At 39.6% G+C, this 18,337-nt stretch overlaps 1 protein-coding gene across 1 annotated transcript in view; it reads left to right on the forward strand.

Annotated features, from left to right (window-relative positions):
• Positions 1–18,337, forward strand: part of PDE3B (phosphodiesterase 3B) — a 105,172-nt gene that overhangs the window by 54,712 nt on the left and 32,123 nt on the right. Inside the window, exons 2-3 of the mRNA XM_081155527.1 lie at positions 12,981–13,031; positions 16,388–16,636. Coding sequence (XP_081011653.1) covers positions 12,981–13,031; positions 16,388–16,636 — 300 coding nt within the window. The remainder of the gene's footprint in view (positions 1–12,980; positions 13,032–16,387; positions 16,637–18,337) is intronic.

The following is an 18,337-nucleotide window of genomic DNA, read 5'->3' on the forward strand; positions in this document are numbered from 1 at the left end:
CACACAGTGCAATATACAGATCATATATTTGCTTTTTATTTACATTTGCTCAGTTTTTCCTCAGCACACTAAAAAGATGCGTGTGTGTTGTAACCACCAGCTTGTGTTCTGTAGATAAAGTGACATGTAGATTTGCAGTTAGGAGATACTCATAGTTTAGCAAGGTTCTTCCTTGCTGTGTAGGTAACTGACTCTCTCAGAACTGATTCCAACGCATGTTTTTTAGTCTCTGGCATAATTCATAAAAATAATCATTAAGTGGGGGCGGGGGTGAGAATCACTTTTGTGGTAGGGTTTTCTAAGTGATAAACACATAAAAAGTTGACTACCGTTGTTCGTCATGTGTGTTGCACATACCCCGAGAGCTGATTGGGACTCAGCACATGAGTGCATTAATCCAGCAGTAAAGTAAAATAGCTGCTGTGTACCGATGTAATGTTTAACATTACATGCCTTTATTCTGTGCTATCCCAAGGTGTCCTATGGTAAATACATTTTGGAACTTACTTGATCTGTTATTTCAGCATACTCTTTGTCACCTGTCTGGGTAGTTTTACAAGTCTCTCAGCAATAGTCTATTTTTTTTTTTTTTTTATGCTTTTGCTGTGAGGAGTACAGAATCTGAAGGGTACCTCTATGGTTTTTGTTTTGTTTTAGGAACAAAAATTTCAGTTTCATACAAGTATGCATTTTGTGCTTATTCTAGAGAAGTGCTGTTGGTTTTCCAAAACGGTTTTATGTTTTGTTTGAATATGTCATAACAGCGTTCATGGTTTCCCATCATTATTTGATAAAGTTTCAAAGTAGACAACACTCAGAAAAATATAGGGTGAATGAATTGCAAGTCTAAAAATATATCCAACTTTTAGATAGTCACTGTTGCATGTTCTAGTCATATTTTTGTTTTTATGGGTTTGTGTGGTATTTTCACATCCACGGATTTGTATTTTGTTTGCACTAGAGTCTTGTTCTTAACCCAGGCTTAGCATTTATTATGAGTTATTTATGTTACTATTTTTATAAATACTTTAAGCTTTAGGAAACCAATTTTGAACCATTAAGTTTTGATTGGGGATATAATGCAATATCCCCAAAGAATGCGAACTTAACAGATGTAAACAATAATATTCAAATGACACAGAAACACTTTAGCTAAGATGATTTGTACTTTTGCAGAAAAATGTAGGCCAAAGGACAGCAGCTTTTAAGAACATAATGGTTATTAAAATGATATTTCTGCCCTGGCTGTTGGTTGGAGTATCACCCCCCCTACACCAAAAGTTTGCAGGTCTGATTCCCGGTCGGGGCATATACCAAGGTTGGGGGTTTGATCCCTGGTTAGGGCGCGGTCAGGTGCGTAGGGGAGGCAACCAATCAATGTTTCTCTCTCACACATCGTTGTTTCTCTCTCTCTCTGTCTCCCTCGCCCTTCCTCTCTTTAAAACATACACTCGGGTGGGGATTTTTCTAAAAATTAAAAAAAAAGATATTTCTGTGAAAATTAGAATTTCGCCTTTCACAATTTTGAAGTATATGTAAACAATATTGATTCCTTTGTCCCATCTAAATAGTCCAGACCACTGAGAAAGAGGTCACAATCTGAGAAGTAATAGCTAACACTCTATTACTGTTTCCTAGTTTAAACTTTTACCTAAGTGCTGGTATTATTATGAGACATCAGGCTATATTTTCATGAAGGATTTTGCTCCTTTGGATGGCCTCTATCTTTAGTTCTCTTACTGTCCTAGATCATTTCTATCATGTGCAGGCAAGCTCCAGACCCTTTCAGGTTCATAACAAAAAGGTATTACCCCGCATTCTTTCCCAACCACTGCACTGTTTCATTCTTGCCATTTGCAGCACAATTTCTCAAAAGTTTTTTCCAGTCACCATCTCTACTTTTTCAAAATTCGTAAGTTCTTAATTTTTTATTAAAGCTGAACACTTATAAAATATGGAGACGAAGGATAGCAAACATCATCTACCCACCATTACCATTAACTCTGAAGTTCCCTGTATGCCCCTCTCAGATCCAGTTTCCTTCTCTCCCTTATAGATGTTCACCATCCTGAATTTCTTTAGTTTCCCACGTATTTATATTCCTACAAAGTACATTTAAATGTATAATTATATGTGTCTGTACTTTGCATTCATTTTCACTGTTCTTTTCCTTTGCATGAATATACTAAAGTTTCTCCATTTGGTTTTTGGACATATGGGTTGTATCTAGTTTTCTTGCTACCTATCCCAAACAGTGTGCATTCATGTTCGTGTCTGCTGATGTTAAATTGTATAGCAAAGAATCAGGTTTGCGGGTTTTCCCTCTTTCTGTGGTGGATTGATGCTTTTGTAAAGTACACTAAAAATGTCTTAGCAACGTCAAATTGTTATAAAAATTTCTAAACATTTACTGTTAATTTCTTATTGTGGACAGTACTTTGAATAACACCCTGTTAAGATATATTTAGTTCCAAAATTCCTGGATGACACACCTTCTACTTATGCAGAAAATTTTTGTTTTCTCAAAATCACTAATATTCTAGTTGTTCAAATTACACAGAAGACAGTCTACCAGCAGTTTGTGGCTATCACTGTATCTGTTTTCAGTTCCTAATAATGCAGGGGATTTCAGACAAAGACCTGCTGTTTTTTAGTTTATTTTTTCCGTCACCAGTTATCCCCTCCATGCCCTCTTCCACCTCCACAAACCCTCTTCCCTGCAAAGACTGGCTGCTTCTGATATATTTTCATCCATAAGATACCAACTGCAAGTAAGAATGAGCTGCGCCCAGACAGCATGGCTCAGCTATTGAGCATTGACCTGTGATCCAGGAGATCGAGGTTCCATTTCCGGTCAGGGCACATGCCCGGGTTGCAGGCTCGATCCCCAGCAGGAGGCAGCCGATCAGTGACTCTCCCTCATAATTGATGTTTCTCTCTCTCTCTCTCTCATCCTCTCTCTGAAATCAATAAAAATATATTTAAAAAATAAAACAAAGTAAAAATGAGCTGCTGCTTAAGGGTTCTTTCAGAGCCAGCCTAGCAAGTACAAGTGAGAGAAATTCATGATAATGGGATGAGGGGCCAAGGAGGAGTGAATTTATTATGGGAGATGGTCTGCAATACAAAATTCTACAGTAGAGAGGTCTAAAAAGCATGGAGAAAAAAATTGTACGCAGTAAGGTTTTTAGAAAGCTCTAAGAACACAATTAAAATAGGGTGTACATTACCTATCATGTTAGCAGGAGCTTTTGAGTAGGTAACCTCAGAACAGTCTCAGTGCATTAGGGAGCATTCTCAAAATGTAAGCTAATAGTGCTGTTATAAGCAAGAAGTAGCGCTACTTTATAGCAATGTTTCTCAGCCTTGTTTTCATTCTCATCCCACTAAGGAGCCCATTGAAGACATTTTTCCTAATCATACCTCCCCATCTATGAAATTTTAATACCATCAATTTACAGTGTATCTGTTTATGTACTATGGCTTTGGGAGGGCCACAACCATTTTAATATTTTTTAAATGACTTCCTTTTGCCCTCCAAGAACCAACTTTCACCTTCTTGGGAGTGATAGAACTTCTGTTAAGAATGCATGTGAATATAAATATGGCTTTTGGCAGTAGAGTGCAAATATTTGAAAACATAATATTTAAGGGGCAAGGGAGACTCAATGTTAAGAAACTATCCTAATGAAAATACGCTTGAGTTAGGAAAAAATCAGCTTCTACTTACACTAATGAATTGAAGAAATGAGATATAGGCATTTGTCTCTGTTTGATGGTACCCTTGTAGAAGTTTGGATTAGATGATAGTGTAGTTTGATGATAGGCAAGTTTATATAGTCAGAATTTATAGAATTGATGCCTGTCTCATGGATAAATTTTAGTGGCCCATCATGTGGCTTGTCTTCACTCCTGTCTGTTCTATACTTTCATTATTGAACTTAAAACATCAGGCCCAGCTGGGCATGGCTCAGCGGCTGAGCATCGACCTAGGATCCAGGAGATCGAGGTTCGATTCCCAGTCAGGGCACATGCCCAGGTTGCAGGGCTCAGTCCCTAGTCTGGGCCATGCAGGAGGCAGCCAATCAATGAGGACTCTCTCATCATTGATAATTTTCTGTCTCTCTCTCTCCCTCTCCCTTCCTCTCTCTGAAATCAATAAAGATATATTTTTAAAAAAGAGAAAAACATCAGATTTACAGATGTCACAATAATGAGAAGAATTGTTACCGAGGTGAACAAGAGTTGATCTGCCCACACACACAGATGGAAAGAAATGTACAAGCAGGAGATTGGTGCCAATCTGGGGAACGGTGAAGTTGTGTTCCAAAAACCCACCTCCCCGATGGCTTACAGAAGGGCTTCCTAGAACAAAAATCAAGAGTCATCGTAAGTAAGGGGTTTGGTTTGTGGGTCTTGCTGATTGATCAAGAGTGAGGTAAGGGCAATAAATCAGTTGTTTCAGGTCCTTCAGTCTGGTTTCATGAGATGTGGTCAGGGGTCATTCTGTTTTAGGGCTCAGGAGCTGAAACACAGCTTGGGCCATGTTATCTTTTGCTTAATAGAGCCTTTACCTTGTGATCCTTAGTCAAGGCAAGGTCATTGCTTCTTGCTGCCTCAGGGGGTTAAAGATTAGTGCGGGGAAGAGTTTAGGCTTATGGGGCATGCAGTGAAGAAAATGAATAGAGTGCTGGGGTTCACATATTAAATCAAAATCATACATTAAATAGGGCCCTTGGTTTCAGCCCCCCTTTTGTGCATTCCTCGATCCTGAGAGAAAACAGGCAAGGATCTAGCTGCTGCCTGCTGATTAGGGGCATTGATTAGAGGAAGGAATGGAACTGTCTTGCACTCAGTTGAAAGTATTCCAGAGTCCCAAGTCTGAGATCCCTAGTTTAAATTACCATTAGATTACTAGCCTTGGCTGTCTTTAGGCTGCAATTAATAAAGACAACAGCAACAGATTAGTATCCCAATACCTCTAATATACATTCCCCAAGGGCCAAGAGAAGTGAGCCAGTGGGTGAATGCATCTGCACAGTAATGGTTGTTGATCTGTGGCAGTGTTCATAGGGTCTGATAAATCAGAAACATTAGAGTCATAAGCTGGGTTGTAAGTGCAACATTCCTGTCTAATAGGGTGCATGTTCCTTCCTGAGCTACAGCTAGTATGTCTAATGCTATCCAGTTCTGTAAAGCCAGCTTTTTCATTTAGGCCGTTTCTTGATTCCAAATACGAATGCTTTGTCTAGAGTTATTAAGAGCTGAGGCTGTGAACTTTGCTAAGGCCTGTATTTCTAGCCTTGCTGAGATGCCTGCATATCAGGGCATGAACATGGAGCCAGCCATTCCCACTAGGCCATAATCCTTGGTCTTCTGGACTTTAGTGCTGGCAAATTCTGGGGTTTTGTTTTTGCGGGGAGGAGGGGGGTGTTGTTGGTGGGTTTTTTTGGTGTTTTTTTTTTTCAGGAAGGTTCTTAGAGATCCACCCTAACAAAGATGGGAACTCCAGAGTGCATTGCCCAGTCCAGCCACAGGGGACGTAACGCCAAAGATTAGTGCCACAAATCTAAATTCCTTCTGAGTGTAGGCAAGTCCCCAGATGAAAAGGACTGATTCTCTCTTCTGTCTATTCAAGTATCCCGAACCTAATGTACATGCCGACGGACATTCGGGGATGCCATCCTACCCAGCAAAAAGACCAAATTAGACTGGTTGGTTCTTTCTATGCAGAAAGGGGCCATGATGTTAAACAGGCCACGTTCTGCACATAGCCATCCAAGGCCAACCCAGATACGATATATGAGGAGGACAATAGAGGCATTAGTGTGTTTCAGACTAAGTCACATGTGTATGTTCAGTGTGGGGTAGGAGATAGAGGTCCCAGGTCATCTTCAATAGCTTATTCCATCCATCTCTCCCAGTCCGTGATGTTGAATGGGATCAAAAGCATTCCTTTTGTACTCGACATAGACAGCAACCCACAGACCTAGCAGTCAGACTTTTTATTACTTCTGCGAAAGTGGCAATCCACGATAAGACATTGAGACAGACAGAAATTGAGACAACAGGAGAAAGAGATTAGAAAGCAAAGTTTCCTAGGTGGTCTTCATTTTGGTGAGGTTCAGGTTGTGTTTTCAGAGGTTTTTCTTCTGATGGGTATCCTACAGCCGAGATGTTCCCACTGGGGTACTCATGTTGAGCGGTGGTTCCTAATGGTGTCCGAGGGTGGGAGGGAGGGTGTGAATCTGGTGGATCCAGGGCTTGATTCCTTCTAGTTTAATAGAGGAATGAGTTGCTAGAAAAATATGATAAGGTCCCACCTATTTAGGTTTAAGCTGATCATCAGGATGTTTGTTTTTTACAGGATTTTAAAAGTACCGAATCTCTTGGATTGAAAGGGGATGTAAGGGGATTACCTGTGGGGTACTTCATCCTGTTAGAAGCAAACTTACGAATAGCAGTTAAAGTGAGCCCCAAAGACTACATACCTTATAGTGTCTACTGCTTTGATCTTTAGTTGCTCAGTTTCCCCAGTGTTCTCTCTAAGACATAAGAGGGTCTCCAACATGACATTTCATCAGGAGTCAATTGAATCCTGCTCCTGGGGACTGCTCTAGTCCTAAGCAGTGCAATGGACAGTACCTTGTTGCATTTTAAATTGGTTTCTTGACAAATTTTGGAATTGGCTTTCTTTAAAGTGCTGTTCATCTTTTCCGTTTTTCCGTGGACTCTGGTCTCCAAGAAACGTGGCATTTTCATTGTATTCCTAGGAGTCTATATAGAGATTTTCTGGGTTATTTTGGCAATAAAGGCGCTGCCATTGATCGTCACTTTGGTAGAAAAAGGCAATCCAAATCTAGGAATAGTTTCCTTTAATAAGGCTTTTTATTACTTCTGTTGCCCATGCCCTTTCTGATCTGCATAGGGATGCTTTAACCCATCATCTAAAGGGATCTATAAAGACTAGCAGATATCGATAGTTTCTAGTAGTTTGGGGCATCACAGTGAAGTCAATTTGCCAGTCTTATCTTGGGACTAATCCTCAGCTTTGGACTCCTCTGATTTGTGGGTGAGGTCTCGTCTTTGGATCATTGTTGGCATTGATGGTGCATTTTTTAATCCCCCTTTGAATAATCTTCTGCACGTGTGGCTCAGTCATATATTTTTGTTTCCACTGGAGTGTGGAATCCCATCTATAATGGGTGCTCTGGTGGATGGAGTTGACTGTTTCTTCATTAGGTGTTTAGGAATCAGAATGATTCCCTGTTCATTGCTTATCCATCTTTCTGGTGAGTGGTGAACCTTCACTCCTAGCTCATTCTTGGTCCTCTAAAGAATATGCAGGCTGGGCCAGCTTAAAGTCAATGCCAGGAATAAGGGCCGCCACCAGGGGTACACTGGGATTTTTGTTTGGGTGGCCAGCTTGAAAGCCTGGTCTGCTTTATTGTTTCCTTGGGAAATTAAGCCATCTTTCTTCTTTATTTTTTTAATTTTTGTTTTAAATTTTGTATTAGTTTCAGGTATACAGCATAATGGTTCCCCTGATAATTCAAGCACCCACGTGGCATCAAACCATAGTTATTACAGTATTCCTGACTATATTCCCTGTGCTGTACTTTACATGCCTGTGACTGTCCTTTCAATTTTGTACCCCCAACCCCCCTTCCCCCTGGCAACCATCAGTCTGATCTCTTTATCTATGAGTCAGTTTCTATTTTGTTTATTTTGCTCTTTAGATAGTGAAATCATCATAAATTTGTCTTTCTCTGTCTAACTTATTTCACTTAGCATAATACCCTCTAAGTCCATCTATGCTGTTGCAAGTGATAAGATTTCATTCTTTTTCATGGCCAAGCAATATTCCATTTTATATATGTACCACCATGTTTTTATTCACTCGTCTATTGACGGCATTTGAGTTGCTTCCATAGCTTGGCTACTGTAAATAACGCTGCAGTGAACATAGGGGTGCATGTATCCTTTTGAATTAGTGTTTTGGGTTTCTTCAGAAGTGAAATTGCTGGGTCATAAGGCAGTTTCATTTTTAATTTAAAAAAATATATATATCTATTGATTTCAGAGAGAGGAAGGGAGAGGGAGAAAGATAGGAACATCTGTGATGAGAGAGTCGTTGATAGACTGCCTCCTGCATGTCCCCTGCTGGGGGTTGAGTGTGAAACGTAGGCATGTTCCCTGACTGGGAATCGAACAGCGATCTCCTGGATTCTAGGTCAATGCTCAACCACTGAGCCATGCCCAGCCCGGCTCATTTTTAATTTTTTGAGGAACCTCCATACTATTTTCTGTAATGGCTGCACCAGTCTGCATTCCTACCAACAGTTCATCAGGGTTCCCTTTTCTTCACATCCTCGCCAACACTTTTTTGTTGTTATATTGATGATGGCCATTCTGATGTGTGTAAGGTGACGTCTCATTGTGGTTTTAAGTTGCATTTCTCTGACAGAGATGTTGAGCATCTTTTCAGGTCTACTGGCCATCTGTATGTCCTCTTTGAAGAGGTATCTTTTCTGGTCCTCTGCCCATTTTTCAATTGGATTGCTTGGGTTTTTGTAGGATATAAATTTTGGATATTAACACCTTAGTGGATGTAGCATTGGCAGATATCTTCTCCCATTCAATAGATTGTCTTTTCATTTTGTTGATGGTTTCCTTTGCTCTTCTTCCCCAGGGGTTCAAAGGCTCTCCCACTGTTTAGAGAGGCTTTAGCCAGAGACCTGTGAAGTTCAACTGGACAGTGGAGCACTACTCCAATATGTAGGTGGTATCTTCAGCACAAGCATTAGTAAAGTGGCCTCTGACAAAAATACTACTCTAACCCTAAACTTCCAGGCTGAACGGTGATACAGAGTCTTCCAGATGAAAGTTCAAACATTCAAACCCTCTGTTAAATACTTGGGATTTGAATTATCTCAGGGGCAAAGGAACTTGCTTCCTGATAGGAGAGAAGCCTTGGCTAGGGTGGCAGTGCCTACAAGCTGCAGATAGTTAAGAGGAATTTTAGGAATGGCTGGTTTTTGTAGGATCTGGATTCCAAATTTCAGCTTAACTGCAAAACCGTTATACGAGGCACTAAAAGGAAAAGATCAAGAGCCTCTGACGCGAACTAGGGAATGTCAGAAGGCCTTCCAAACTATTAAAGTTATTAAACGACCCGGCCTCAGGCCTCCCAGGCTTCAGAAAGTCATTTGACCTGTTTGTGCATGAAAACCAAGAAATAGGACTGAGGGTATTACCCCCAAATCTTGGAAATGTTGAGGCTAGTAGCCCACGTATCAGAGCTGTTGGACACGGTGTCTCAGGGACGGCCAGATTGTCTAAGGACCGTGGCTGCCACCTGCGACTGCGTACAAGAAGCTGAGAAGTTTGCTCTGGGAGAGCCCACCGCAGTGTGACCTGGAACTCCATTTGGTTGGTGGTAAAGAAGCCAGTGGTGTTGACAGGAGCCCAGGGGCCCCGTCACTCAGGGATAATTGGGTCACCTGTAATGCTCCTCATCCTCTGTACTGCTCCTTGCTCCTCTTTGTCCTGTTCTTTTTTTAAACTTGGTCAGTTTTTGCGCCCAATAACCTCTTGCTTACAGTAAGCACATTGTTTGGGGCCTACTTGGGGGCAGGCCTCTGGTTCCCAGCGCCCCCGACCTTGTTTGTTGTCTTCTCTGGCCCTCTGGTGGTCAGAGCAGCAGCCAGCAAGTCAGACTGTTCCTTCTCTTTGGTTTTTCTCCCCCCCTCCCCCCCACACAGGCCTGGTCTCTGCTATTGAACAAACTAAAAGCAGTCTCCACCAACACGGACAGAGGCATTCCAAAGGACCCTCAAACTTTTGAAGCTTTCTTTGGATATTGGGGTACTCTGCCCCAAAGTAGTCATGTTCACGACCTTAACGTTTTCAGGGGCCTCTGGATGTACCATCAGTATTTTAGCGACTAGCCTCAAAGATACATGCTAGGAATTGGGGTGGGTTTTTGTCTGGATGCTGCTTTGGCCGCTGGACCTTACTAAAAATTTCTTTGGGCATTCCCTTCCTTAACCCAACCAGAGTGCAATTCCTGTAGTGTTCAAGCTTTCGCTGATCCCCCTCGTTTACATTCCAATGTGGCTCGGTAGTAGGGACAGCAGTTGTGGCTTCAGCTCACACAGGGTGTGGGGGTGTCTCGTTGTGCAGGTGATGAGCTTTTCCCCTGGTCTTTTCTAAGATAACCCACCATTCTTTGGCAGTAAGCAGGGTGTTCAATAGATGTTAAATATCTGCCCAAATCAGGTTATGAGTGTCAAAAATGGGGGGTGGGGGATGGATTTTCTCTCTTTCTAGGATCGTCCCTGCAGGCAGGCATATTGTTTTTCCAGTTAAAGAGGTCAGAAGTTGTGAAGGCAGTATACATTCAGACCAATCCTGCTATACTTGCCTGTTATCATCAATTCCTCCAGTTGGCCTTATTGGGAACTGCACTGCCTGGAGTGACCCCCTGACCAAATTGGGTACCCTGCTGGATGAGAGATGGGAAGACCATTCCAGAGCTTGGCAGAGCTCTTTCTGTAGCCAGAGATAGTGGGGCAGGGGAGGGCTGCAGCTGCACTGTTGCCATAGAGTGTGGAGTGGCCTTGGCTGCCGAAACATTAATCTAGAGTAAGAATACTAAGTCGCCTTCCTTCTCCTGGCATTCTTGTAAGACTTGCCTGGTTCCCCACCCTGGTGTATCATAATTTTACATTTCATTTGAATGGGCTTATTCTGGTACAAAAGCATAAACGCTGTACTTGGTGATTTCATCTCGTCTTTCCTCTGTTTTACAAAATAACTCAAGTTGCAAGATGATACTGTAGTTTAAGGACCCAGGCTCTGGCCAGTTTTCTCCCGACTCTAGAGCAGACTGTGACCATGTCATATTACAGAGGGGAAGCATTTTCTTTTTCTCCATTGGTCCGTAGCCCAGCATGGCCCAGTTTTGTTAGATGCATCCCAGGGAGCTGCACCGGGGGGCAGAGTTAGACATACAGTTCCCCACCATAGTATAGAGTATGGAACTTTTTCTCGCAACATCAGCAACAAACCAAGTCATTTTTAAGAGATAATCAACCTCTAGTTTTGCACTAGCTTAACTTTTGATGTTTTTAATTCACTTACTTGATTAGATTTCTTTCTGTCTTACTCAACTTGACCACACAAAATTTCCTCTCAGGTTTTCACAGAGTTTCTACAACTTTTCTAATTCCTATCAGTTTGTCTCTTCTTACTCATTCGGAAGTCATCATCCTTAGTTTAGGACAAACTTCTTTCCTCCGATTCCCTCAAAAATGTATTTCCTTACCTTGTACCTTCTTTGACACAGAAGGCAGTCTGCCAGCAGTTTGTGGCCGTCAGTGTATCTATTTTCAGTTCCTAATAATGTCTAGGGGATTTTAGACAAAGACCTGCTGCTTTTTGGTAAATGTATTTTTGATCCTAGAGAAAGTGACTGCAAGTAGGAATGAAATTTAGGGATTTTAGGTTATTGTGATCTTAATGTATTTTTAGGAAGTTATCGGTGCCTTAAACTGCATTAATTAACTAATGTCTCTAGAATCTAGACCATATGGTAGTTAAATCACAACCTGAAATAATTTTATCAGAGTAATACTTAGGGCCATATAAAATAAATTCAATCAGTCTGCGAAACCACAGCCATTTTGTGGGTACTGGTCCATGAATTTTATCAGTGGTTATAGTATGTCTGGAATTCTTTAGGAAAGAATAGGTTTCTCTGTGCTTGGCAAGAGATGACTTTCTGCAAGAGTGTTGACAAGGAAATGGTGATAATGACAACTGACAAATTTGAGTGATTAAGGTTGGGTATATTATATAAAATAGAGCTCAGCGAGCTACAGCCCACTGACCAAATCCTTCCAGCAGCCTGTTTTGTATGGCTCTAAACCTAAGAATATTTTTGTGGGGTTTTTTTTCATCTTTAAGAGTTGTAAAACAAAAACAAAGAATATGCCACAGAAACCTTATGTGTCTTGCAAAGCCTGAAATATTTACTATCGGTCCTTCACAGAAAAGAAGTCTGCCAACTCCTGATAAAATTTTGGACTAATGATAAAGTAGATAACACTAAGATCTTTTGCAACCAAGAAGACTTAAGACCAAGGACAGAAAACACCACAGATAGTTCAGTATATGGAAATTATGTGATTATATGCATTAGGCTTATTTTCAAGACTAGGGTTCAAAGCTGTGTAGAAAATTGCAATTAATAATCAATTATTTAGGCCAAAGGGGACCTATTTTTTAACTAAGTAAACTTGGAAGACATTTAAGATTAATGATAGTTAACAGTTATTGCTTGCTAAATTAAAGCCAATTTTATCTCCTTGAGCATAGTGACTCCTGCTTGGGGAAGCAGCCAGAAAGCCTGCTAGAAAAAGAGGCGCAGGAAAAAACTAGTCTGGGACTAAGAAGTTACCATTGTATAAAGAGACAAACAGGAAAACCGCTAATTATCTGCATGTCAAAGGAGTTGTGTGTTGCTTTTCATGCTCCATTCCTTTATACTTAATCTAACCACAAGGACAAGATTTTTTAAACTGCATTTGACTGAAGTGCTTTATTGGTAAGAAAATAACACCACCATTGACACTAGTTTAAAATAAGTGATGATCATTTGGAAAGGGTGGCTATCTGATGATTTATAATTTTCCTTATATTTTTAGTGACTGGATGTGGGTTTTTTTATATGTTCCTTTTTGGGACAGCAGATATTTGGAAGGCTATAATAGCTTATTTTTGTGACTATTCTGACTTTTTTTAATTTCTCATAATTAATAATAAAACATTCTGTCTAGAGGTAATTTTTATTCTCAACCTTCCCATTTCCTCAAACTTTAAGCTATTTGAAGTATCTGTAATTGAGATGTTCCATTTTGTCTTACATATATTTATTTATTTCTGGTTTGTAACTAAGTGAATTTTTTTATTTTCAGATGATTCTTTGGGATTGGGACTTAAAGCAATGGTATAAACCTCATTATCAGGTAAATATATTATTATCACTAATAATATGTATAATGAAACTCTTGACATTTAGTTACATTCACAAGATTGCTAGGATATAGGATTTTCTTTACCTAAATGAAAATAACCAGAACTTTCATTTAGGCAGATTACAACGTTTTAATTGTAAGGAATAAAGGAAATGGTAAGAAACCAAGCATATATGGTTACTTTTAAATGTTGCTAAAGTAATCTGGACTCAGAATAAACTAATTAATTCTATATTAAGGATGAGATTTTTTTTCTGATTGTGGGCAACTGATCCACACAGGGGAAAAAGTAGATTAAAGGCCATATATGAGAAAAAACAAGGCAATTGGCAAAACATTTTATCAGGGAAGCAAAATCTTTTTGCTCTTTGGTAAACTTTTTATTGAATTATACATACAGAAAAGTGCACAGCTTGATGAATTTTCACAAACTAAGTACCCCATGTGACAAGTACCCATATCAGGAAGGAGCACATGACCAGCCAGCACCCCAGAAGCCTCACTTATGCACCATTCTGATTACTTACATCCCCAGAGATAATCTCTATCCTGACTTTATTCTGTTTTGCTTATTTGTGAACTTTATATATATAAATGGAATCATTTAATATGTACTTTGCAAAGATTTTTGTGATCACTTAAGTAATATATGTTTGTATCAGAAGAACTGAAAGTAGAAGTATAGGAGAAAAAAGAAAAATCACTCGTAAACATCAGGCAATAACTATGTTAACTTTTGATACGTATATTTCCAAACCTTTCCATTTCCATTGTATTAAAATGTGTGTTTGTATATTCTGATGTCATATCCAAGATCTTCAGTTTTCAGAGTATCTAAATTATTGGTAAAATCGAAAGATAAACAAGGAGCAATGGTTCAGATCATTGGCTTGTAGTCAGACAGACTCGTTTTGTGATATCAGGCACCGCTGTCCCATTTTTCTCTTCCTAACAATTCTTTTATTAAATCTGAAGTCTGACATTCATAAATAAAAGTGGACAGGTCATAAGTGTACAACTTGATGGATTTTTCTCCAAATGAGTAGGTACATGTGACCATCCTAAAGATGAAGAGCTTGGTACCCCAAAAGCCCCCTTATGCTTTCCTCCTAGTCATCAGCTTCTCCCCAAATGCTGTCGCATTCCTGGGTTTCTCATCACAACTTGATTTTTCCCGTCTTTGAATTTTATATAAATGCAATCAATCACACGTGTTTCCTGGTTTGCTTCTTTCAGAACTTTGTGAGATGAACGCATATCGCTGCACACGATGCTGTGACCTTACACAGTACGGCCCCTTTCCTCTCTCTGGCCTCATCATCCAGCACAGCACTTTCTCCTTCACTCGCTCTGCTCTAGCTAACACTGGCCTCCTTGTTTTTGCAAACGAGCCAGGCAGGCTTCTGCCTCTGTCTTCACACTCGCTGGTCTCTCGGCCTGGAATGCCCTTTTCCCACACCTCTGTCATGTCTTAACAAATTGCCGCCTTACGCTCTGAAGTTTCTGTGCCCTCCATCACTTCCTTTCCCCTTCCTTGCTCCATCTTTTCTCTTCAGTCTGCTCAAAAGCCCACGATTCTCCATGGCCCATATTCCTTAGCGTGGAATCCAGTGTTCTCAAAAATTTGGTCCCAACATGCCTCTCCAACCTTACTTTCCACTGCTCTTTTTAAAATTTTAATATAGCCTGTACTTCAATAATTTTATATTTTCTGTACCTTGCTATTTTACCACTTTTATACCTTTATTTATGCCCCTTCTTGAAAAATGAACTCCCCCAAATACATTTCTATTTTTTATTGTAAAACATTATTTCCCCAATCTTTATACATAAAATCCTACCAAGTGCTACCTCTTCCATAAAGTTTCTCTTAACCCTTCATATTAAAGTTATATTTCCTTTGAAGTCCAATACCTTTTTGTCTGTACCTTTATGTCATCACTTTCCGTAACGTTAATAGTAATATTTAGTGCACTTTTTCTGTATGTACTATGCGCTGTCTTATGCGTTCTCCATGTAGCATCAGATTTAATTCTCCCCACTTCTCTAAGCACAGCTATAAACTGTGGAAATAATGCCTGAGGCTACCAAAGGAGAACTCTGACCAATGGAAAGAGTAGGCTGGACTAGTTAGGGGCCCCAGTAATGGAGGAACAACACAGTGACAGCAAAAGGTGGCTCGGGCCCTGACTCTCAGCCTAGCAACAGGACGTGGTGCAAGCAGGCTTGTTTCTTCCCCAGGACTGAACGAGAGTCCTGCCAACAAGACCAAGTGAGTCTCGTGGCTCTGGCAAGAAGCACTTGATTAGAAACACCACTGACAATGAATGGCCAGGGATACATTCTAAAAAGTACATCAAAGGCTATTTTGTCATTGTGGGAACATCACAGAATATACTTCCACAAACCTGTATATGGTACAGCCTCCTGTACGCCGGGTATACGGTATGCCATCACTGTATATGTGGTCCGTCGCTGATCAAAACACTGTGATGAGGCATATGACTGTGCTCTCATTTCCTACTGGGCATGAGAGCCCCTTCCCCAGTGAGAGACTTGGGGTGGCCAGGGGGCCGGGCCCAGGGGATACTGCCACAGGTGCCGAGCCCAGAAAGTGTTCTTTGTCCTGGTGGCCTGGAGCCTCCCTTCCTCCACCTGGAGGTACCAGGTAGCCCAACCTGAGGAAGTTCCCTCGCCCCCACTCCCATTTATCCCCCTAACTCCACAAACAGGGGCACTAGCAGGGACCAGTGGGGATCCTAGAGACACCAGAAAAAAAATAAAAAAATAAAGCAGACTGAAATATCACTGTGAATGCCCAGAAAATTAAATTGTCATAAGAACCACAGCCTGGAAAAGTAGACCAGGATCTGTGTGTGAAATCTAAACAAGACTACCTCCTAATATGAAGGATTTAAATAGGACCCAGTCTTCTAGCATTATGTGAAGCATTATTAGCCAAAATACTGATAAAATAAAATAATCACCTGTCCTGCCAAGAACTAGAAAAATCACAGCTTGAAATGCTTTATATGTTTAAAAGAAATTTTGACACAAAAGAAATCAATAAATTAATGAAATGTTCAAATTACAGATTTTGAAATCAATATAAATTTAGTTTTAAGCGAGTTATAAAGTAAGTCAGTAATGAACACTAATGAAAAACAGATAACCTAATGAAAAACATACCATTTGTTATATCCAAATTAATGAATATTAATACTTAACAGAATTAAATTACTTAGATATTGTTAGACAGACCTTGATTTCAAATGGAGTAATTTTATCTTAAATGTTGAATTCTCTGTTTAACCAGATATGTAATTTTACTTTTTTTCCTTTTTCAGAATTCTGGAGGTGGAAGTGGAGTGGATCTTTCAGTGCTAAATGAGGCTCGGAATATGGTGTCAGACCTTCTGATTGATCCGACCCTTTCCCCACAAGTCATTTCTTCCCTTCGAAGTATCAGTAGCTTGATGGGTGCTTTCTCAGGTTCCTGTAGGCCAAAGATTAATCCTCTCACACCGTTTCCTGGATTTTACCCCTGCTCTGAAATAGAGGACCCAGTGGAGAGAGGAGATCGAAAAATCCACAAGGTCAACACACAGTAATCAGCCAGCTCTGTTTATCACATTTAATTCTATTTTCAAATTAAAACTGCTCTTTAAAAATCTCAGCTAAACTAGAATTTCCTTTTCAAGGACCAGCTTTTTTTCCAGTATATTGGTCTCCTTGGGGCTTTAGAAAATAGTTATAATCTCAAATAATTTGAAACAAGTATTCAGTTGATATTTTAAATAACACTGCTGCAACTAGCAATTACAATTGCATCAGTAACAATTATTATTGTTGTTGTTGTTGTTTTTAAGTAGCAGAGCAACAAGCAAATTTAATTCTAGACTTGTACAACAGACTAGTAGTGAAATCATGTCAGTAATCTGTTTTATTCTGTAGAATCTGGGAATTGTTTTTGTTGAACCAAGAAGAAATGATCAGTATAATGTTCATTTTATGTATTGCGTAGCATTTTAAATTGATTTTTACATTTTTAAAACCCTTCTTTTCCCTTCTTCACCCACTAGAGATTGCTATAGCTCAACAGGCACTGACTTTTCTATCATTAGAAATGGGATTAACTGAACTTTCTATGCTTCAAAATAGGATTTCCTTTAGAAAATACGGTTCTAAATAGGCACACATTATGCTTGTCTGGAACGCTTTTGTTTCATTTGACTATCAATATCTTTACCAATTGCTAAAATCATAAAACTAAAAGTGGAAAAAGTTTGGACATTGTCCAAGTTTAACCACTTTTTCTACAGGTAAAGAAACTAACCAAGAGAAGATAAAATTCAAATCAGTTTGTTTTGTTTATTTATAACAGTGTATATAGAGCTCAGAAAAGTTAAATATAGTTTTTGGAGGGATTTTGATCATCAGTAAATTTTGTTTTGTTCTCAGAAATAGGGTATAGAAATGCTGAGAAACTAAGCAAGCCCAATTAGGGCAAAAATTTAATAATTATTGAGCACAGATCTGGATCATAGGTAGTTAGGTGATGCTTTTTAAAAAATTTTTATGTTTATTTATTTATTTTTTTGAGAGAGGGAGAAGAGGAGAGAGAGAGAGAGAGGGAGAGGGAGGGAAACATCATGTGAGAGAGATACATTGATCAGTTGCCTCTTGCCCATGTCCCAACCAGGGATCAAACCTGCGTGCACCCTAGATACGTGCCTTAACCGGGAACCGAACTTGAGACCTTCTGGTGCACCAGCCAACTGAGCCACACCTACCAGGGCTGTGATGCTTTTATTTTTAAAAAGTATATACAGTATCTCCTGCATTAGTTAAAACCCAATGATTCTTAGAGGTTAGTCATGCGATAGCAACAAATTGATCAATGAAATACTAACATAGTCATGAGTTAGTTTTCACCTGATCTGTTGCTCTTCCCATGTATTTTCCATCAACATTAGATGTTTAGAATAGTAATTTTTTAAAATGCTAATTCTTAAAAAAATCAATCACAAAAATCATTTTGATAGTATAAACAGGATGCCTAAATGCCTCATTTCTTGAACGTTCTAGTTAATCAGGCTTATTTTGTGTACTGGAATCTACTGGTAAAAGTAAGCCATGTAAGATCCAGGATGTGACCCTTATGTCTTAGTGTTCTTTAAACTTATTTGAATTTTACATCTAATTTGTCTCTGCTTTTGGAAGAGAATATAAGAAGCCTAATGTTACTTCAGAAAAGAACGGCCTTTATGAAAAAATAATTAGTAAGGAAAAGGGAG

The sequence above is a fragment of the Miniopterus schreibersii genome, assembly GCF_964146895.1.
Source record: "Miniopterus schreibersii genome assembly, chromosome: 12".
Lineage (NCBI taxonomy): Eukaryota > Metazoa > Chordata > Mammalia > Chiroptera > Miniopteridae > Miniopterus > Miniopterus schreibersii.